General features: G+C 46.7%; 1 protein-coding gene across 1 annotated transcript; it reads left to right on the plus strand.

The window, feature by feature from the left end:
- Positions 1-2,281: 2,281 nt before the first annotated feature.
- Positions 2,282-21,373, plus strand: RAP1A (RAP1A, member of RAS oncogene family). The gene is made up of 8 exons (XM_026864090.1): positions 2,282-2,361; positions 5,458-5,541; positions 8,893-8,961; positions 10,507-10,563; positions 11,877-12,017; positions 16,209-16,352; positions 19,443-19,558; positions 20,648-21,373. Exons 2-7 carry the CDS (start codon positions 5,485-5,487, stop codon positions 19,527-19,529), a joined length of 555 nt encoding a protein of 184 aa, XP_026719891.1. The 5' UTR covers positions 2,282-2,361; positions 5,458-5,484; the 3' UTR covers positions 19,530-19,558; positions 20,648-21,373.
- The last annotated feature ends 1,872 nt before the right edge of the window (positions 21,374-23,245 follow it).

Raw genomic sequence — 23,245 nt, forward strand, 5'->3', positions numbered from 1 at the left:
GCTGGAGGGGTGCGGGACAGGATGCCGGATTCATTTCAGAGGGACTCTGATAGCATCAGCGCCTGCCGATTCTGTTTCCTGCGTGGGGTGACGCTGCGCCCGGCGCTGGCGCGTGGTGCAGCCTCCCCGCAGAGGTGTGCCGCAGCGGTGCGACACGGCTCCGCGGGGGTCGTGTGTTTCCTACAAGGAGAAAACCTGATGGATCAAATAAAATCATTTTGTTCTGTAGGTGTTGCAACAAGTCCGTGGATTTTACCACGGTAGTGCCAGTTGTGAGTGGTTCAGTGCTTTCTCTTCTTTAAAGCAGCCCAGCCACCCTGAGTGGTTTTAAACAGCAGCTTTCTCCTGCACGCTTGGTAGTAGAAAGTACTAACTAAGTTCTCGCCTCCTAAAACCCATTGCAGACTCGACACAACCTCCGACTGAGTTAGGCTGACCTCCGTTGGTCTTTCATAAGTCATCTTCTGTAGAGTGTATTAGGGAGAAAAAGTCCACAGGAGCGTGGTGATTTGACCTAAGCAGCCCCCGTCTCTCCTGCAGAAGAAAGTTGTGTTTTGTTCTGGGAAAAGCAAACGGCGGGAGAGGAGGGAAGAACCTGGAGAGCTCAGGAAGCTCCCGGCTGCTTGGAGATCCACAGCAGCCGGCTTTTGGGTGAGGGTGCGATTAAGGCAGTTTGTCAGAACGGATGGACTCTGTTAATCTGTTAAAAAGTGACTGTTTGTTTAAACCTACCGCTTGGACGTGTGCTCAGCGTGCAGGGGAAGCCCAGCCAGCACCTTCGGTGACATTTCCAGCTTCAGGCGCCAGGTAAGGCCCGCGCCTGCCCCAGCAGCTCCGCGGCCGCACGTGGGAGCGGCGGCGGAGCAGATGCCTCCCCCGCTGCCCTGCCTTCCCCTCGCCTCTCCATCCAGCCGCGGCCCTCTGACTCATTTAGTACTGACTCAGTTTCTAAATCTCTTTGCTGATCTTGTTATCTGTAGCTTGTTCTTCAGAAACACATTTCCCTGAGGTTCTGGGGTAATGCTTTCCCCGCCGGCGCGGGCACAGCGTGCTGCAGGTGCGAAGGCGGCGGGAAGGGAGTTTCGTGTTGGAGGAAGGGCTGTGAGAGCCCGGACCCTGCTGGCTTTCCGCAGGAGCTGGGCATTGAACTCTTCTTTAATTCCCACACCTGCGTTAGCTGGACAACGACTGCTCAGAACTCGAGGGAGGGGAGCTGGCAGCGTGCATTTGGGGATGAAATCCGTGGTGTCGAGGCAGAAGGTGTTGCCAGAGGAAAGGGAAGAAGTGAGGCTGTGGAAATGTGCGTGAACTTTTTGCAAACGCAGTCATCAAATAACAGGTACGGGGGGTTGTGGACGGAAGCGGCAGATTTGTGTAAATCCAGTAAAAACGATGTGATGAAAACGACGGACAAGCTGTTTAGATAACGATTTGGAAACTGCATGAGAAGAGAGAAGTCCTCCCTGTGATGGCAACCTTTCCCTACCACGCCTGCATTGTATTGCTGTCAAATCTGGTAGACAAATACAAGGAACTTGAAATTTTCATTAATTAAAAGGGAGACAAACGGCAAGTCACTTGTGCTCCTAGATGAAAGCTGAAGGCAGCGAGGCGGCCGGTGAGCAAGGCCCGAGCCGGGGCGCAATCCTGTGCGGCTGCGGCCCTGGCGGTGGGGGAGCGTTTCGGCCCCGTAGCTCGGTCGGGTCCGGCCCAGCTTTCCCAGCGCCGTGGCTCTGGGGAGGGAGGCTCGGTCGCGGCGGTTGCTCTGTTTTCAGACCGAAGCTTCGTGACTGCATGCGGAGGGTTGGGTGGCTGAGCTGACGCTGCGCCAGCACAGGGACAAGGGTTTACTCCTCGCTTCCAGAAGCCAGTGCCGTCCTGTGTTCGCTTCACAGCTGTGAGCTTGATTTTTACTTTTTAACCTAAGAACGTTCAATTTCACGTCTTCTTCCCATGGTTTGCCTTAACTCCAAGTCCAGTTTGTAAAAGCGTTTTTAAGTGACATAATCTAATAGAAATTGTGTTTTGCTGTTGGCGTCCTCCCAACGCCCTCCCAGTCTTTCACTGTCCTAGAGACAAGGTTAAATTGTGCCGGAGTTCTTGTTTTTAAGGTAATTTGATTCAAGTATTGAGAAATTGCATAGAGCTCCATTGATAGAGCAAAGAGCAGATTTTGTAACAGGCATGTTTTGGTTTGAAACTATAAAGGGAAGATTTGGCGCTTGCATACACTGTCATTTGAAAAATGATTATTTTTTTCTTCTTTTTTTTTTTTTTTTTTTTTTTTTTTTTCCCTTATAGGAAACCTGGAAAAACCTTCCGCAGGGCTGCTAACACTGATGAGAGATCTTTTATGCCAAGGTATGCGTTTTTTAATATTCTCAATGTATTTCAAACGAAATTGCTGATGGTGAAAACACCGGCAGTTGGGGAGATCTGAGAAGTGATAAGTGTGTAATGCATTGTTTAAAATAAAAGGTTGCCTCATTGTTTCTTGTAGTGTGGAAAAGAAATACTGAAGTTTTGTGTTTGGCCTTTCCTGATGTCCTCTGCTACTGTACAAAATACAAATCTATGATTACAGTCCGCAGTTTTTAAGGCTGAGTCAAGAATGTTCTTGCTTGGATTATTTTTTTGATTTGAAGTCTTTTCTGTTGCCTTACTTAATGGAGATTGTGCCATCGGTATGGCCAACGTTTCACCAAGTTATGCAAAACCGTCAGACCACGTGCTCCTAGCACTGTCTTCCTCCCACTGAGCGGCATATCTGCACCTCCTGTTACTTGTAGCCCCATCAGTGTTTGGAGAAGGAAGGAGAAACTAATAAATCCAAACTGCCTTCTTCAGATGTATAAAACCGTGCTCGGGCATTTGCATTTCACGAGGTGCACGTCACATTTTGGGTTAGTGTGAAGTTTTTGCACCCACTCTCTTTCAGTGCCGTGTTCACTTATCTTCTTTGTTCATGCTTCTCTCTCCCCACCACGCAAATTATAAACTCCCTGATAAGCTGGGGAAACTTTTTGAACAGGAGCGGCTAATTTTTGCATCAAGTTTTATCTCGCAAAGGGCCTCAGCCTTTCTCCCCACACCACCCTCCCCGCAGCCTCTGCCTGGCTTCTTCCGCCGGTTGGGAAATACCCTCAAAGTTTTGCTTCTTTGTACCCCGATTCAGTTGGTTGCAACAGGGCGAAAGGCGATTCTGCAGCGAGAGACAGTATGGGTGCTTGGCTGGATAAAGGTGCAGGCGCTCGGAGCCACGTTTCAGGTTACAGCTTCGCCTGCGTTTGCATCCATCTGCTGGTCCTTCTCCGAGATCTTCTGCCATCCTGCCTGCGCTGCCTTTCATTTTTGTTTATTAAAACAAATACGCTGCATCCATTCGTCACCCCTCCATCTGTTCGCAGCGTAGGGCCCTTCGCTCTTCCTTGAGGAAGGAGCTGGGCATCTTGGGGTTGTGAATTGCTGAATTTCTGTCCCTTCCCAGGCAGCGTTGGTGACAGGAGCAGCAGCGAAGTGATGCTCCTCTCAAAGAATAAAGAAGAGGAGGGATTAATCCTGAGGTGTTGGGTGTTTTGCAGTGTAGAAGCAAAGTTTGTTCGTTATTAGAGGTGAAATCTGAACCCTACTAATTTATGAGTCTATTTAAAGTGGCTGTAGAGGTGCTGGGTGGGTCTGTCTCTTTTTAATTTCTGAGGATTATCAAGGGGAAAGTCGGTGCTGTTTCAAATTCCCCTCCCCTTCCAGAATCATGATCTTTAAAAGAAAGGAAGTGAATGTTACTTCTCAGGGAAGTTTTCAAGCAGAAGAGCTTACAGCTGCCAGAATTTTAACTAATAATGTTGTCAGTGTACTGGAGTGCATAGACACTGCTTGCTCTGCTTTTAGATATTTAAAGTTACCGTTCTGGAAAATCCCCTTTGGTTTGACTTAATTTCACAATTTCTATGAAGTTAAGCAATTTCAGCTCATAGAGACTTCAAGAGTTGAAGAAAAACCACCCCAAGTTGCTTAAAACTATGGTCTGCTGCTGATAGCTTCAGCTTTATTCCCCCTCTAAGGCTGGGGTGAGGGAGGGCGGCTTGGCTCTGTGGCTGCAGGGAGCCCCAGCGCAGGCAGATGAGCCCGCTGTGTCCTCTTAATGAGCTGAACGTTGTTGTGCCTCTCTCCAGCTAACATTTTCCTTTAAACCTGTGCTTGTGTCGCGTTTAGCCCATAAAACATGCTGTGGGTGAGGGGTGAGGGTGCGGGGTGTTGGGGCAGGGTCTCGGTAACGTGCTCAGGTGCCGGTGCCGATGCAGCCCCGGCGGGGACTGGCTGTGGGTGTGCGGCAGCACGTGCCTTTCCTCTTGACTGTGTTTTACAGCTTCCCCTTGGGAGTCTAAACGATAGAAAAAAAAAAAAAAACCAACAACAAACCCTGTCCCGATTTAATGATTATATAAACTCGAGACACAGATTGTCAGGGAGTTGTCCACAGTTGCAAGGCTAAAAATACGATCCCTGTTCTTCCCAGGCTGTTGTTAACGGTAGCCGACAAGGTGATACGTTTCTCCATCGAACTACTTGGGATGTTTTTGTTTTTTAAAGCAGTCTTCAAACTGTAGCCTGTGATCCCATAAATCCTGTGGCAAGGTTAGTTGGAAATGCCTCTGAGCACCGCGGCTTGCCCAGCCTCATAGTGCTTGTGTTTCTGAAGCCTTACTTGGGAAGAAAGCGCTATCTTGCTGGGGGAAGAGGGGGAAGATAATTAGCTGCTGAGGTCATTGTTTGCTTGAGCTCGGTTGATAGGGACAGCCCAGCCTGGCTTATAATGTAAACATAGTGTAAAATGTTTATCACCGGCTTTGTCATTTGCCTTATTTGTCAGGGAATCTCGATGAGAATGAGAAGTTTTTCTGGTGCTGCGTAGCGAGTTGAGGGAGTTGCAAGATTTCCATAAAAAGGCAGAGTCCTTGCTTGGGCGAGCAGAGAGGTTCTGCCTTGGCAGCTGTAAGTTAGGCCTGACCTCTTCCAGAGAGAAAACACTGACCTAAATCCTTCCCTGCTGGGGGTGGCTGGGAGAAGTAAATCTCTCTACTTGCATCTTTCTGATCTAATTTTCTTGCCTGATACCCGTTGATTTACGCGGAGCCGGGGCAGGGAGAGCTCGTGCTGCCCAGCGCCGCTGGGAGCAGGCGCGCGTGGCTGCGCCGGGGCGTGTTCATCCTCTTTCCTCCCCGAGCTCCGCAGGCTGACAGGTCCAGCTTTGGGCATCTCGGATAAACTGGGGCTGTCGAAGCCGCCGTCTAAACTTGAGTCCCTAGGTGGAAAAATAAAAGCCATAGCTGTTACTAAAGAGTGTTTTATTCTCGGGAGTGTTTGAAGAGGAGAGTGTTGCCGCTTGCAGAAGACAGTGTCACAAATTTGTCTGTGCAGATGTGATTTTAACTGTTGGGTTTTTTGCCCCCTTTCCAGGTCGTCGCTGTTTGAACAGACCACACCATGCGTGAGTACAAGCTAGTGGTCCTTGGTTCAGGAGGTGTGGGGAAGTCCGCTTTGGTGAGTTCTGGGAAGCAGTTCTGAAACCAATACACACAGAGTTCCGAACTGGCCTATCTTATCGCAGACAACACTCCTTCAAAGCGTTGGGATATTTGTCTGACTTGTAACGAGCCTAGGGACTGCCGCGTAGCCACTGTTACACTGCTGAAGTACCTGTGGATGTGGGTCACGTGCTTGGAGAAGCAGCGGGCAATTCCTCGCCGTGGCAGTCGTTAGCATTTCGTTTCTGCTTCCCGCATGGTGCAATACTGAACGTGGCTGAGTATCTGTATCTAAGTATGAAAAGCCTAGCCCGGCCTGGAACAGCGAGTGGAGTCCTGCTGTGTGTGGCTGGGAGGTACCGTGTGTGTGTCCGTCCGTCCCCATCCCGGACAGAACCCCCCGGGCAGCCTGGGCTGTACCGCGGGGCACAAGGGGAGGTGCAGTGCGGAGGGATAAGCAGACTGATGACACTTTGCCCTCCTTAAGTACTTGTGTTGTTTCTAATAAGAGGTTACATAGCAGAGTTGATAGGAAGGCATTGTAAGAGAGATTCCTGTCACCTATTTATCACAAATCAGTCAAGCAGCTTGCTTCAGTAAGAAAGGCAAAGAACTGGTCAAGTGTAAAGTTATCTAAAACAAGGAACTACACCGTGTTCCTTTCCACACAGATGATAATAGCTGGCCAGCCATTCATGTCTTAGGCACTGCTTCTTGCACCATTGTTTATTCTGAGGAAATGGGCCGTTAATAATCCTGGTAAGTCACCTACAGAATCCAGAAGACCAGGAGGAAAGGTTATTCAATTATGGATCAGATTTGATAGACTCTTTCAGAGATCCCATCCTAATCTGTACAAGATGGAGGTGTCAGGCTGATCTGATGCAGTCTGTTCTCCCACAGCAGCTTAAGCAATCTGTGTTACTTTTTCCACCAGCATCCCCTTGATGGAGTATTTTGCTTTTGTTATGTAACACTGAGAGACTCACGAGGTAAAATACGCTGTCCATAAAAATTATTCAGCATCTGACATACCTGAATGTCCCTATTTGTGATGTGAAGTCCGAGTCACTGACCTTTATAAAAGCTGAACTGCAGATGCTTAGTCTGGTAAACAAAAGTTAAATTCTTTTTGACAGTCTAGATGCTAAGTAAGCATATATTGTTGTTCATATACAACATAAATCCATTGTGTTTATAACAGGACACAGTAAGTGACAATTAGCAGCAAGGAGTGATTAATACTAGGTTTCAGGATGACCATCTACTATTTCCAAGCATTAGCAAGAAAGAGGTTACAAGGTGGGATTTAAAATAATACGGAGGTCACTTTAAAATTTCTTTCTTTGAACTGTATAAACTAAACTGTCTAACAAAGAGGCCGGTGTTTGTTTTCAGTTCTGTGTTTTTACAGTCTGAGTGTAGATTACAATATGGTGTTGTTTCGCTGCAGATCCTCCTTATTGTTTTAACTCTTCTGTGCCAATATGATGCTGATTGTGCCTTTTGGAAACGATGACAGGATGGCAGAAAAACCTTCACAGTTATTAAAGCACAGCTCTTTTGCAACTTCTTTGTTTCCTCTAAAGGAGTTTTCTCCCCGTTTCTAATGAGGGTAAAAAAACCTTCTGGAGTGTCAGCAGGTGGGCAGTATGACAAGAGTTGTGCATAATCCTATATAAAACTGGAAACCAAAGTTGGGGTTTGGTCCCTCAAACTAAGGGAAAGTTTTATATATGGATTCATGCATAGCCTGACAATAACCCCAGATCTGTATCTCCTTCCTTGGCCTCTCTTTCCTCCTGTAATCAATAAAATGGAAGTATATTAGAGATTAGGGATATTTCATGGTAAGGTAGGTTTTGACTGAAGTTGAATATAATTGTAATTGTGTGTAATTGGTGTCTGTGTGAACACACAAAGCCTAGTTGAGATAACGGAAGTTAGAACAGCGATTTATTAGAAATAAAACCATTTGAGAAGACAGTTCATGGGTTCAGTTACTTTTCTTTCGGGGCAGCACTGTATTTGTGGATATAAAAACGAGACCCCGAGCGTTACGGCAGGAAGATGAAACGTTGTGAGCGGTTTGTCAGATTCTCGCGCTGAAGGCTGGTTCACAAACACAGTTCCCAGAATAGAGCAGTGCAGATGTGACCGACTTCAGAGCTGAAATGTTAGCCTCCTGACAAGTAGGAGCCTTCTTTGAACCCTCTTTGGTTGGCAGCTGTGCTGAGAATCCTAGAATATAATCTGTAACCTGCAGTTCTTCCTGCTGGTTTCCACTGCTGGTGACTGCTCAGTTTCCAGCATACAGCGAGATGCTCTGTGTGTGTCTGGCATGTGCCACTCTGACAATTTGCAAGTACTTGTGTGACAAATGTGAACCTTCTTGTGGAAAAATCTCAGCCTTCTGCCCAAACAAAATAGAGCTTCTCGAAACAGGTAGTGACTTTGCAGAATTTGTGTTAAAAAAAAACTTGTGGAAAGTTCAGTTGGCAGAAGATAGTTGGTGTGTTTGTTGATTTTTATTTTTTTTTTTTAAAGAGACAAAATTAAGTGCTGGGATCTTGACGCTTAGTTTTGCAAACACACACCGCCTTGGTTTACTCCACGACACCCTTATTGCAGGTTATTGTAGGTGAGAGTGCGGGCTGCGGGGTGACAGGGAGGAGCAGGGGAGAGGAACGCCGCGGGCTGACAGGAGCCAGAGCACACCACGTACAGAGACAGGCCACGTCCCAGCGACAACTCAGTGGCAAATGTCTAGAGTAGATTTGCTTTAAATAATTGTATGGGGGAAGACAGACTTCCTCTTTGAAATGCATGCTGTCTCCTCCTTTAGTGGTTTAACAGAAACTGATTATCTGGAGACACTCCAGGTTTAACTCGCTGTGTTCTGAGCATGTCATCAGGAGTAGCTCCACGGTAACTCTTACCGTGATTTGAATTGAAATGTGGATTTTCCATAATGTACTTTTCCACAATGCACAGATTGCCAGTTCTTCTGATTAAATTTCCAGCCTTCCATATTTGGTGACTTTTCTTCTTCTGAAGTCACAGGCACCGAAGTAAAGGCGTTTTTGAGGATATCATCGGTTATGAAAAAAGCGACCATGCAAACAGTTCACATTTCAAAAAAAGTTCTGAAAACAGGCTTGAATAAAGTGATTCTTAAGGCAACAGAAAGTACGCAAATTTTATTTTAAAACATTGACAAGGTATATGTGCTCTTCTCTCTCCCCACTATTGAACTTTAGCAGTTGAGGAGTTTTTGCGTTGTTACTTTTTCGTGAAGTGCTTCTTGGGAAGTGTTACTGGTCGCGGTCAGTTCACTTCATCTGTTCCTTCTTTCCTTTCTCCCCAGACTGTACAGTTCGTTCAAGGAATTTTTGTTGAAAAATATGACCCAACAATAGAAGATTCATACAGAAAGGTAAAATATTTTTCTGTCTTTCAAGTCTCATAGAGCTTGCTTCTTTTTTTAACAATGCAACAAAAGGTTATTGGAGCGAGAAAGGGTCTTTTCGGGGAAGATGTTACGGCTGTGTAAAACCGCAGCAGGAGAGCGACGTGCAGAAGAGCATCTGTCTTGGAAGGGGCTTCGTGCAGGTACTTTCCTTCAGCTTTACAGAGTACTTTACTAATTTAGGGCCTCTGAATGCAATTGGACAAATTGTAACAGCTACCAAAAAGCTGAATTATCAGGGAATTACAAATTTTGCTGTTAATTGAACCGCTCCCTAACTGAGTTCTGTTTAACAGGATGATTAAACCCGTATTACGCCGCATAACCAGGTGCTTTCACTTCAAATCTCCGATGACTCTTGCTGAGGCAGTTTGAGGCTGCAGCTCTTGTCTGTTTGCCTGTTCCGTCGTTAGAGGTTACTGCACCTGCCCAGTGTGTTTTCCTGAACCACGTGCCCTGGGAAATGAGCTGTGGTGGCTGGCAGACAGTGTGCTGCCCATCCTCCTGCCAGTGCTTCTGCCTGATGCCTGGGGCTAGGAACAGCTCAGCCAAGCTAGGGTCAGACTGCTGCTCCGATCTGGTTGCCGTAATCTGACATAAAATTATTACTTCAAAGCACAGATCTCAATATTTGCTCTGTGTAGGCTATCTGTAGAAGTTGTTCTGGAGGGTCTATACGCCGTTCATCGCAGCAGGGTATATTGCGGTAGCGTAGCATTTGCCTTTTGTTGTTTTCTTTCAGGAATGGCTGTTTTGCTGTTCCGTTCAAATGCGTTCTGCTTGGTTTGAAGGCATATAAAATTCTTTACGGGCGTTTTGGTTGCAGGCTTGTAATTGCTGAGCGAAAGTCCTTGTCAGGATCACTGACGCTGTCATGTTACGTAATTCCATCAACAGAGCTGCTTTCTTCACTCGACTGATGTCAAGTAACCCCCTGTTTTACAGATTAGCGTTCGTGGCACTGTAATTAAAGGCACCAAAACATAAAACAAAAATTTGTAGCATTTGCGCCTGTGATAATTAAATGTAAATGGTGGCGTGAGTTCCGCTGTTAAATTTATTTTGCTTTCCTGGAATTACCCCCGTTGGATCTGAGAGATTTCTCAGTGAGTGGAAGACTTGCTAAGCCTAACCGTGAGGATCACTCAGTGTTTTTCTGCCTTACTCCCTTCTCCCCCCGCAGCAAGGAAAATTTGAAGTTTAGCATCATTTGATTTGTAAGAGTGGTTTTTTTTTATCTGGCTTAAGTTGAGACGTTTACAATGAGCTGCTCATTTAAGCCTTTGTAATCGACAGGGTCCTGGAGCCTAAGTGAGCCGACCCGAACGCCTGGCTTGGGCCGTAATTAATCCTCTAATAGCAGTGACTCTCCTAGCGGGGGGAAGTGCAGCGGCTGCCTTGCTTATAGAGATCTTTGTGGCAGAAGTCAAAATGAAGCTGAGATTCCTCTTGCCTGTCCCATTTCAGGCATTTCAGTTTTAACTGTGTTTGTCTCTTCCCTTTTTTCCGCAGCAAGTGGAAGTAGACTGTCAACAGTGTATGCTTGAAATCCTCGATACAGCAGGGACAGTAAGTAATTTTTTAATTTTTTTTTTTCTAATTGGTATGGAGTTTCTTTAAGAATGAGATGGGATGTTAAGAACAGAACTTATACCAGTGTAATAATCCTGCCCAAGCAAAAATCAATAGATCAGCTGCAATAATTTAACTGGAACAACTTTGTGAAATAACCTGACAGCCGGTGTGGTGAACAGGCCTTCTGCAGCCCTGCCAGCAGCGCTGTGAATCCGTTCCCCGCCGGGTGCCCCCGTGCTGGGACACAGAGGTTGGTACATCCCGCGCCACTCGTCTCTTCTCGCCTCGCTATCGCCATGCTGATAGGGGATAATTTTACAAGTTCATTTTGCAAGTGGCCAGAATACACAGACACAGAGCGAAGCCGCTCCCTGGCAGTGCGTGGGCATCTCCTCCCAGCGTGTCGCAGCAGCCTGCGTGGGGAGGGTTTTGTCAGTGAAGATCTTGTGCCTGTGCCCAGGTGGTGCCATCCCGAGGGCTGGGCAGTGCCCTCTGCCACACCAGTGTCACCTACCGCTGGGCAGAGTCCCCTCCCTCGGTACACAGGCCCGGGGACGGCTGAGTGCACGTCACAGGGGCAGGACGTGCTTCCCAAAAGTTAGTTTTCTTTGGAAAGCTTTGAAAATTGTCAACAGCAACGCGAAGGCGTAGAAGCAGACATCGTTGTTACACGGTTCTGGTGAAGCCTCCTTGCGCAGGCTTGGACAGAGGCAGCTCTGAGCTGGGGCAGATTTTCCAGCCTGCTCTTGCATTTCATTGCATGGAAGCTTTAGGCCGTTCCGTGCCAGGGGTGGCTGCTGTATGACCGCGGGCGTTCCGAGGGGGCTCGCAGGAAACTGTGAGTGTGTGACACCTTGTCCCGTCTCAGTATCGTGTTAGAGGAAAAATTGAGTTTCCAGTCCTGTTGTCTGGGGTGTTGGGATGATGGCAGGCTCGTGCTTAACACCTTCCCAGAAAATAAATGGGAGATCGCTGACAAATATGTCAGCCACATCTCAACACCTTGTAGTATAGTTCGGGGCATACAACAGTCAGTCTGCAGTTACATTTTTATTGCTATTCTTGATCTTTTTCCCATTTTTTCAAGAAGCCTCTTTCCCTATTAGGAAAAAAAAAAACCCCAAAACAAATGGAAGGAGATGTGTTAATGCTTTTATTAAATTTGCATCCTTTGGTGGCTTTCTGTAAGGGGTAAAAATTTAACTGCTCTCTGTGTGGTACTATATTGTCTCCTTTACAATGTTCCATTGTTAATGTTCATTAGCTGCCTTCACTAGCTAATTACTTTTAAAAATATTTGATTACAGGAGCAATTCACAGCAATGAGGGATCTCTATATGAAGAATGGTCAAGGGTTTGCACTAGTATATTCTATAACAGCACAGTCCACGTTTAACGACTTACAGGACCTGCGGGAACAGATTTTACGGGTTAAGGACACTGAAGATGTAAGTAGAATATTTTTTTTTCTCCTGCAAATGGCTAAAACGTCCTTGTAAGTGAACATACAGGAATTTGAGGGCAAAATTTCTTTCTAAGGGTATTCTTTGCTCTGTAGCAAAGTTTTGTGTTGAAGTAAGTTTCCTTAGCATTGTTGGTTATTTCCAGTGTTGTTACTTGAGGTCCAACACCTGCTGAGGGGTGTAATGAAACCAGATTTTCACGTGTACTGGAAGTCTAACAGTCTTTGGAAATGGTGAGAGTTGATTGAAAGCAACGTTGGGTTTTTTCTCTCCTTTTAACTCCTTTCCAGTATTTTCATTTTCTTTCACTGTGCTTTAGTGGTACCTTGTTTCCCTCAGAGTTAAGGACAAATAAGAGTCGGACTCACCGCTACTGATATTTTTAGTAGATCTGCCGCTGTCTTACAGTGGAGACTGACATTGCGTTTCCCAGATGTATGAAGTGGACGTTGAAGCCCACAGCCGTGCCGTTTGCTGAAGGTCGGCCCTGAGGCCTCTCCAGTCCCGGGGCGGGCGGGCGATGCCCTCTGCGCCCTGCGCCCGCGTTCGGGCCACAGTCCAAACGGGTGAACTTGAACTAAGAGTAGAAAGGACACGTTCAGCTAATGGGCCAAACTGTGCCTTGTCATTTAAGTGTCGTTAGTATTAATTTTTTTTTTTTTTTTTTTTTTTAAATTGCTGGATGTTCCTTTATTTCATTTCTCTGTGTGTGAGGGCAGTGTCGGGGAGGCGGGTGGCAGCGGGGTCAGCTGGCTGGGTGGAGCAGCCCTGGCTCCCGCTGCGGGGAGCAGAGATTCCCTTACTGTGTCTGTGCCGAGTCCCTCGGTCTGTGAGCTCTGCTTCACTCAAATCCATCGGAATCAAAACTTTCGCAGAATTTTAGGGCATCGTACGGAAATGTGCTTATCCCCTTCTGCGGGAAGGGCGGGGGTTTAAGGGTCTGTGGCTCCTGTGCCGCGCGGGTGAGCAGCGTGGGGTAAGCTGTGTGCTGGGTATTTAAACAACCAGTCAGGGAAACGCCGTGCCCTGAGCAGAGCGCGGCTTGGCTGGTCGGGGGCTGCTTCTTGCTCTTGGATCTTCATTGCCCCGGGTCCTGATGACTTTGTTTTGGATGGCTTCGGTTCCCTCCTTGGTTTAATGAGCTGAACTTCTGTTTTTGCAAAACTGGTTTTCATTTCGGTTGGGATTACACCCGCGTAAATCCCTGGTAACGTGAGTTTGTTACTGGCCCCTCGGTCAGAGCCCGGCGCTTCGCTCAGCTGCTCTCGCCGGAGGGGAATTTGCACCGTAAGCTGGTCAAGTTCATCAGACAATAGAGACTGTTGCTTTCGTTTTTACTTCAGTGATTTGATTTAATTATTAAAATGCATTTATTTATTTTGTGTTAGGGGGATCCAAGCTTGAGAACCTTTTGAACATTTAAGCCATGTTCTGCTGAGTTAGGAGAATGCACTCCTTCCTGTGTTTAGTTTCAGTATGTGTCTTTTAAAACCTCAGTACTTAAACCATTAAATTATATACGTCTAACAGAGTTTAAATTCTGGTTTTCTACATGAAATACCAAATGATCAGAAGTTAGTTGTTCATCAAGCTCTGGTCTTGGCTTTATGATAAACAATAACTTTTGAAACAACCTCTCAGAGTTTCATGTCTTTCAAACCTCCACTCTTTACCCATCTAGGTAGCACTTTTTTTCCCTATCATTTCACATCTTAATATATTTTTTTTTTTACTGAACATATTCAAAACACATTTTCAGGTTTTGGTATGAGAAAATTTCTCTTATATCTCTAGAAAACCGTGAGGAGTGGGATTAAACTTGATACAGTTGTAAATATCCTGTTGGCCTGATGTGAAATACACTTTTTTTTGGATTTGCCTCATCTGTGTTGTGACTTCAGGTTTCTGATGTAATAAGTAAAACTTATTTCTCAAAAATAAGAATGTGATCATTTTTTAAACAGTACGGCTGTGAGTTTTAAATACAAAAATTACTCTTGAGTGTAGTTGAATCAGGAAGAGACTACAAATGTTAACACTGAAGTAGATTAAAAACATACAGTGTGTTGTAAATTACCAGAGGAAGTGGATAATGATTTATTTTCCAGCTGGAAAGTACTCATTTTCTGTTCAAAGAATTAAACGCTGCAGGAAGTGGAGCGGGGGGCACACCCATTATCAGCAGTTCTTTAGGGTTTTTTTTCTACTTTTCCACGGCGTAGGGGAAACAGGATGCTGTCGCCGCTGCCTGCACGCGGAGCCCTGCAGAGCATCCTGCAGGTCTTGCTGTGGGCTCGCGCTTCAGAGCCACCTTGGCTCTGGCTGTGTCATCTCCCACGGTGCAGGTTGTAGAAGCAAACTTCAGAGTGACCTGTCACCCCCAGTTCCCAGGCGTCGGAGGTCCTGAACGGCGTTCTCCGTCTCCAAGGCGGCTGCGGAGGCCTGGGGCTGGAGCGGGGGGCCGGGCGGTGCTGGCAGGTGCCCCAGCTGCACCCTCCTCGGGGCAGGCTCCCGCCGGAGGGGCCGGGCGCTGATCCCACCGTTTGTAGGTACGGAAATGGCACCCGGGGGCAGGTAGTTGGGGTCGTTCCCGAGGTTGTCTGGGTGCTTTGTGTTTTCTGTTTGCTGGCTTAAGGTCTTTTCTACTTGCTTGTGACACCTTGGTGGGCTCCAGCCGTGGTAGGGGCTGCCTGAGCAGCAGAGGAAACCTTCTGAAGTTACCCATCAGGATTTTCTCTAAAAGGTCTGAGTACTGGTTTTAATCTATCTTTTTGCCCAGTTTTTTTTTTTTCATCCTGAAAGAGTTTTAACTCAATATTAAAACATAACTGATGAGAGCAAGTGTCCTGCTGCTTACACTCACCAGCGCTTACTCTGATAACTTTGAGACAAATGGTTTTATAAGTTAATGAGTGCTGATTGCACTTGGCTCTCCGCACTGCACCAAGCCAAGGCAACCACAGCCCCGGTGAGAAACCTGGGAGCTGGGGCTGGGCAAGGGACCCCCGTCCAAGGGACCCCCGTCCAAGGGACCCCCGTCCAAGGGACCCCCGTCCAAGGGACCCTCCTTGCTCTGCAGCCTGAGGCAAACACGTTGGTAACAAGCATTTACTACAGCCAAGGTCATTTTCCTACGGTATTGCATTTCTGTGGTTTTCTGTAGGAAATGTCACAAGGAGTATGGTTTCCCCAAGGCACTTTCTTCCCCATGAAGGAGCAAGGAGGTGACTCACCCAGATACTGTATGGAGCCAGCAGCTTAAGGAGAGGGGCAGATGCCCTTTCCTCACTGTCTCAAACAAACGATTTGCCTGTATTTGCATCATGGGTGTAGGATGAATCTTTTAAGCATGTATCAAATGTTTGGTTTAATATTGCATGAGATTTATTGGAAGTGATGTGCTTTCAGGAGCTGAGCTGCTAGGTGGACACTAGTTGGAGATGTTAGTTATTCTAAGCTAGTAAATACAGAGCACGGCACTTGTGCCTTTCGTAGTGAACATCCTCTTCTCCGTGTGTATGCAAAACGTGTCGGCAGTGCCATAGTGTGCTGAGATGAGAAGGGCAGGCGCTCTTGTGCACGGGGCAGTGGGAATACTGGGCTGCCCAGGACTGTTGCCTTTCATTCCGTGTCCGGGGCAGTGCTTTTCAAAGGTGTTTCCATTTATTGTTGTGTGGCTTGACAGCAGGTTGACAAGACAGGTCAAAGGGGCTGAAACATATATTATTTGTCTTAAAACACGTGCTCTAGGTTCTGTTGTCTGCAGTAGGCTAAACTGGCAGCCACTTTAGCCTGCTGTCACATAAAGTCCTGAAATGCATTTCCGTGGTAAATTGAGTCTTTTACTAGAATGGTGCTGGATGTAGGGACCAGAAAATTAATCTTTACTAACCTGAGATTGTGCTGAAATATGACCGTTTGGTTTTACGGTGTCCTCCAGGTGTTTAATTCTCAGTGAGCCAGCGTGTCTGTAGTACGGACTTCCTTCAGCCCTTTCCAGCAGGCTCTCAATTCCAGCCCAGTCCGTCAGCTCTGCCGAACTTCTCATTTGTATTGTTTTTCATACTGTCTGTGTTTTTCCCTCCTCCTCACAGCCTTTGTACGCCGCGGCATTACAGTCCACGTGGTACGTTAACTTGCTGATGCTCCTCTTGTTCTTGCTTGTCTCCTCTCCAGGTTCCAATGATTCTGGTTGGCAATAAATGTGACCTGGAGGAAGAGCGTGTAGTCGGCAAAGAACAGGGTCAAAACTTAGCACGACAGTGGTGTAACTGTGCCTTTCTAGAATCATCTGCAAAGTCTAAAATCAACGTTAATGAGGTAATTATCAGCTGTTCCCTTGTCTTTCCTACTTCGGCGTGAATGCCACACTAAACCAGCCTGTGGTCCTTCATATATTTCTTAATTGGGAAGATTCAGGATGATTTGGAGATCTCAGCCTAAGAAAGGCTTGTGGTGTGTTTGGCTGCTGCTTTCTGTTTGTTCTGAGGAGATCGGCTCCTTTTTCTCTGTAAAGGGTGGGTGGTTTCTCCAGGTAAGTGCTTCCTATAGCCTGTGCCAGAGGACATGAATAGCAGAGGGTCCTGAGTAAGCCCAGCTAACTGGATGACTCCTAGCTCAGATAAACTTTATCTGGTTAGTGTACTTCTTCAAGATAACCGCTGCTGATATTCAGAACGTGGCTTATGCCCCATTGTATCGCTTGTGGTGTTGCGCAGTGTTGGCCGGTTTTGAAGTATTTGCTTTTCCCATTCCCGCTACATCTGGCTGCTCGAGCAGACACCTCATCGCAGGCCTCCTCCGGTAAGGCACTGACCTGCCGAGGCCGTGTCCACACGTACGTCTGCCCAGGCAGCTCCCCGTCTTTAAACGAGAAGCGCCTCTGCAGTCGGCGTGCCTTTGGCGGTGCCGTTGTGCTGAGGAGCTCTGCTTCACATCAGGCACCAAGTTTTTATTCTCTGCTGTGAATTATCTGCCTGTGACAGAGGCCAGGTTTCCAGCCGCAGAAGCTGCGGTGACCCCCCCCTGAGCAGGGCGGGCTTGGTGCCGGGAGATAAGCAGGCCCGTTTGGGAGGCTGTGTGATAAGCAGGAGCAGTGGGACCTTGGGCTGGGCCCAGCCTTAGTTTGGCAGCTCGCGGGACGTGCGCAGCGCTGCATCGCTCCAGTTGAGAGGGAAGGGAGCTCCAGGCTCATGAATTGCAGCTTCTGTGGTGGGGATTAGCCTGGCTGCAGTGCCCCTGATCCAGCCCAGTACATACAGCTCGCCGAGCTGGGCTCCTGCCAGAAGGGACTGGTGGGGTGTGTGTGGCTGAGCTGGAGTAAAACTGTGACTGTTAATGAAGAAACGAGCGGCTCAGTCGCCAAACGGATCGCTGCGGAGCGTACCAAACGCTGTTTCGTTTGTATGGCCGCGGTTTGCGGCAGAGACTGACCTCGCATTAGCCGAAGGGACCTTCAGGCTCCCCCGAGAGCTGCGTGGGGACAGGGGTTCTCTATGCAGACGCTGGGCTGCCCTGGGGCGGGTGCACGCCCCTGGTTTACACACAGTCCCCCCAGCGGGTGAATCCGCCAGCTCCTATTGCCCAGCCCTGCCCGCTGCCTCCAGAGACTCGGATCGTAGAGAAGACGATCCAGAACATTAGTTTCTAGTTTTATTGTGATCTTGATTTTCTGGTTTTCTCTCTGTTCTGCTGGCTCATAGACTGGGGAAGCGTTTGCATTATTCTAGGTTTGGGGTCTTTTAAGCTGCTTTTGGACTTTCTAACTTTATCACACTTTAGACCAGATTTTAACATATTTCTCCGTGCGTTTGCTGAAACAAGCTTTTCGTACAGAGAGGAAGCTTTTAATCCAGGTGAGAGTCAGTCTCAGCAGCAACACTCCGGTGTCTTTCTGGTGACCCGTGTGATGCTTTTGCACCACACTGACCTTTCTTGGGGATAGTGGCATTCCTGAAACCTCGCTGCAGACTGCACTTCCGTACTCGCAGTCAGTACCGGCACCTAAATGGTCTAACTTTACCTTATTTTTCAGAGGGATTTCTATCCCTACCTTGGCCCTGGGAAGGTGAGAGGGATCTGCCTCAAAACAGGCAAAGGATCTGGTTTTCCAGAGCAGAGATGGTTAATGCCTCTAGAAATTCAGACTCTTCCTGCACATCATAATCACATTCAAATCGTCTTGGCTTTTGTTTACAAAGGCTTAAATACTGAAAGCTGGTTTACATCAGCATAGAAGATGGCAGTTATTAATTGGTTTCTCCTACAGAAACTTTCTCCTCGTCTATACGCTTCTGAAGGTCTTGGCTGTGTCTGTGGGAGAGTACAGACTGCTGCTCTTGCCAGAGGCCGACAGTAGAAGACTGTAGTAATAAGCTTAGTAAAGGAGTAGCAACTTAGTAAAGCGAGCAACTCAAATGCTGTTGTAAAATATTTTACACAAGAGCTTGATAAAGCCACCATCACGCTAATTAAATTTGAAACTATTTGTGCACTAGTGCTTCTTCATGTAGGTAATAACCAGCAAATCTTAAATTTCCAGTTGTTGCAGCTTGTTACAAACTCTTTCTTTGTCGTCTGAATTTCCTTGGAATCAACAAGAATTTGTGAGCTGTCAGCCACTCCAGGAAGGAAAAAAGTAAACAAGGACAAGGGTGGAGCCTTCTGAAGGTTTAAATATTACTCCTCAATACTGTGACCTGGTTCCAGGCATTTTTGTGAAGCTCATTTTGCTATAAATGGGTTGAGCATTGCTGGGAAAACAACTCACAGCAAAAGCGTTCACAAGAAACTCGTCTCTGAAGCTGAAAGAGGCCCCTGTATCCGTTCCCTCTGGAAATGGCTGAGTTCAGGACAGATGATTTGCTTCTCCTTGCTAATTTTTATTAATAAACTCCAAAGATTAGACCAGGCAATAAAAGTAAAGTAATTGATTAACCGTTGGAATGTGTTGGGGTCCTTCGCAGCGGGCGGGTGACGCGGCTGTGGGAGGCGAGAGCCAGGGAGGAGGGAGAAGGCGCTGCGGCGCTCTGCGCAGCCTCGCCAGCCCCGGAGAGAAGAGGAGCCTTGAGGGTTTTATGCCCGTCTTTTAAAAACCCTTTTGTCGTTCCCCAGCTTTCTCCCACTTTGCCAAAGCAAGGGATTTGTTGCCGTTTCGTTGCCGTACTCTTCTGAAGCCTTTGATCACCCGAAGGAGAAGGCTGTGTGCCGCAGGCTGGGAGTTCGCAGCTCCCTGATGATGCTCTGCTCTCTCGTTCCATGAGCAGTTGCTTGAGAAACATGTTTTAATAAATTAATTTGTAAGTCTGTAGCCACCAGGAAAGATTATCAGCTTGTCAACCTGCCTAATTTTTGGCGCTGGCTTAATGTTTTATCACTTTGATTTTTTCAGTTTGTGTTTTTCGTTTTCAGATCTTTTATGACCTGGTCAGACAGATAAATAGAAAAACACCAGTGGAAAAGAAGAAGCCTAAAAAGAAATCGTGTCTGCTGCTTTAGGCTCCCATCGTGCAGCAGCTCTGAGCCAGGTAAGAGGTGTCTGAATTGCACCCACAGCTCAGGGCCGTGAGCTGCTCCCAACAGAGAGAGGACCCACTCCCCTTCCTTCCATTCCTCTTCCTTCTGTCTGCTCACAAACACAAAACTCTGCATTTGTTGGATGCTTTTTTTTTAAAAAAAAGTCATTTCTACTGACTGACCTGTCAGAGAAATATCTGCCTCTCTCGCTTTCTCCTTTTCTTGGGTTGATGAGTGCAACAGAGCAGGAACTTCCTTTTTATTCGTGCAGGTTCTCTCTCTTGTGACACTGCTCTGAGCCACTGTGGCTCAGTTTTGCTCCTTTTTCTCCTCTGCTGAAATTTGGTAGCATCTACAGAACTTGTGTTACTGGTGCAGCTGCTCTCTCGCCCTAGGGGTTATGGGGACAATCGCGGACTGGTTTGGGTGGGACATGGATTTCAGTGGCACACAAATAAAAAGCTGCCCATCAAAAAAAAAACCAAAAAACCCAACCCAAAACAAAAAACCAGCCCAAGGTTGGACACAGCTATAAATAACCTTCCTGTCTGTCTTGGCAGGGCACTCTGTGTGCTTACAGCACTTCTCTCACATCCCGAATGGAAGCAGCATGTCTGTAGCTTCGGGTTTTGGCCAGAAATATCACCGGGGCTGCCCCGTGCGTGTTAGCACACGCGTGTGCCGCGCGGCCCCGTCCGCGTTTCCAACTCATCAGACTTTAAGAGCATCTCGGAGATATCAGAGATGAAATCCCTCTCCCATAAATTGTCCGTCCATCGCCGAGTTCCAAACCCAGGCTGCCGTGAAGCAGATGAGGAGGACGGGTGGCGGCCGTCTGCGGGCACGATAAACAAGAACTTGTTTCTTCGAGTTGTAGTTTCCGAGGTCCCTTTTCTTCCTGTGCCTCCGAAGTCGGAGGGTGGCAGGAGCAAACCCCAGTCCTGGGGGAAGAGAAGCTCCTCCTGCTGAACCGCTGCGTGTTTTCACGAGCCTGGGTGCGGGTTGTCTGGGGAAGCTCTCAGGCCTTTGCCCGAGATCGTTTGCTCGTCGGTGGGATGAGACACCTTCCCTCCATCCTCTTTTTTTTTTGCTTTTTCTAGATTGCAGGAATGAAGAACTGTTGCCTAAATGGAAAGTGCCAGCATTCCCGACTTCAGAACCTTATGGAAGTTAATAACATATCTGAAGAAGCTTCTCCTGTTTTTATATACTATGAGAAGAATTGAAATATTAAAATGGTTTGCACACAAGTCCCTGGAAAAAGAAATTGCTCTATGTATATCTCTTGGAAATTTAAGACAATAGTACTCCTCCTTTGCAATAGCAGTTAACAGATGTGAAAATAAATATAATTGACTCTAGTGTATGATTATACAAAGGAGCATGGATGCATTTCAAATGTTAGATATTGCTACTATAATTAAAATTTCATATTGACCCTTTTATCATAATTTCTCCCCATCGAGCACTAAAAATGTCCCACCATTATATTTTATATCTATAACTATAGATATATATTGTCTGAAATTTCCCTTTGAACTCACCACAACAAATAACTTTTTGAGTCATTGACTTCATTTTATATTTAAAAGTTACAGAATATCATTATTTTCATTCTGCCATTATATTCTAATTAAAATTGTTTGTGCATAATGCTTTGGAAAAAATGGGTCTTTTATAGGAAAAAAACTGGGATAACTGATTTCTATGGCTTTAAAAGCAAAAATATATAATATACTAAACCAACTCTAATATTGCTTCTTGTGTTTTACTGTCACAGATTAAATTACAGCTTTTATGAATGATTAAATTTTAGTACATTTTCATTTTGTTTCTGTGTTTTTGTTATGGTTTCCAAGCTTTGGTTTTTATCCATGTTTTGTGAATTCCTCTTCCGTTCTGGTAGATCCAGTATTTTGTCATAACAACTACCACCAGTACGTCGTTACGCCGACGCGATGTCCTCACTCACCCTCCCTGTTGGATGTGTTTAATCCTACCGCACACTGAAGTACAGAAGGTTACTTTTAATGACTTTTGTAGATTCTCTTCGATGTTTAAAGATTTTATTCTGCTGAAAATATTTCCTCTGTACAATTATTTTTATATGTACAAATTTTGGTTTCACACTGCAGCCGAGGTCTGACTTTTGCTGCCACCTTTGGTTCCGCGGCGCCGTCACGTACCTCGGGGTGGAATCCCTGCTCTGAGCACGCAGGAGCCCGTGCTGATCTCTCCCCGTCAGCATCGCGACACGAAGCTCTGGAGCTGAAAGTTGCTTCTGTCGAAACGCAGCTTCAGCAAAGCCAACGGCTGCTTTACACGTTCAGACAAAAATCTGGCTTAACGTTACCTGATCTGCGCAGTCAGCTGGAGGGGCTTTTGGTTTCATTTTGGGTTCCTTGTTTGGGGTTTTTTTAAATGCCTGTTGGTTTCATAAAGTTTAAAAGCAGGACGTGAAGAGACCCGCAGGTGCTCGGCCCTGATCCTCCTGCATATGCAAGTGCAAGAACCGCCTTTGGGGCCCAAATCCCATCCTCGGTGCGATGCTGCTGAAATTCCTGCGGTGTTGGGGGACTTGCTCCTGCTTCGCTTCTGAGTAAGTGAGAAGAGAAATGTATCTTCACAGTGGAGAAAACTCAGGACAGAATTTGTCCTGGTTGTTAAAATGGGAAATCTAAATGTAATAGCTGGTGAACAGTTGTTCCTGAACCCATTGTATAGTTTTATTGGAAACTGGGGAGGGGGGAGAAATTTCTGTAAATAAGTTTTTTTTCTAAAACTGTGTTACTGATGCAGCTGCTGAATTATACAGAGATCCCAGTTTCTAAATGCAGCCCGAACAAGACTGGACGAAAATATTTGGATGGCGATAATGTGAAAACACCTGCCCTACTCACAAGCTACTAGGACAAACGTAGTTACTTAGCTGGTTGTCTTCAACCTACCTATGCGCTTCCTTTTTCAGGAGGAGCAGAAGCATGGTATTTGCAGGTTGGTTATCTTTACTAAATGTAAAAATATTTTAGTAATAAAGTAATTTTAACGTACCCGCTGACTGCTAGATGTCTCTTCTATAAAAACAGAAACCTAACCTTCATTCTCTAGGTACAGCGCAGTGTGGAAGTCTGGGGTCCGCGCTGGCTTCCCAGGAGCTGCCGCCCGAGCCCGGGGTGCTCTGGGTTGCAAAGTGAGTAGTAAACTCGATGTAAGGGATGGAGGAAGAGGTCGAGGCGGGGTGGAAGCGCTTCCCGAGCCTGTTGGCTTTGCCACTAGATGGTGGTGTCGGAAAATCTGAGGGGCCGGTTGGGCTGGGGCGGGGAAGGCGCTGGGCGAGGTTCGGGTGGGGTGAAGCCCCGGTACCGGCCCCTGCCCCGGCGGGAGGACGGTCTCGTCCCGGGACAGCTCGGTGCCCTTCCCTTTGTGCCCCACACAATGAATTTGTTTTCTCACTGGATTAAAAAATATCTTATCTAATGGATTTTAGCACAATAGCCCGAATTCTGCCCTTGGGTACACTTCAGCAGATGCTACGTAGCTTTATGCCCAAAGAGAACGTGCCCTAAAGCACCAGGGGTTTAACGTTTCACCGGGTTAAAAATGAATTTACTGAAGAATGTCCTAAAGAAAGGTTAAATTAAAAACCTTCCAGAAGTAGTCAGTTGCATGCTTCTGCTTTTGTCCAGCATCCAACCAAG

This window comes from Athene cunicularia (genome assembly GCF_003259725.1).
Source record: "Athene cunicularia isolate RWA chromosome 26 unlocalized genomic scaffold, athCun1 chr26_part1, whole genome shotgun sequence".
In the NCBI taxonomy this organism is placed as follows: domain Eukaryota; kingdom Metazoa; phylum Chordata; class Aves; order Strigiformes; family Strigidae; genus Athene; species Athene cunicularia.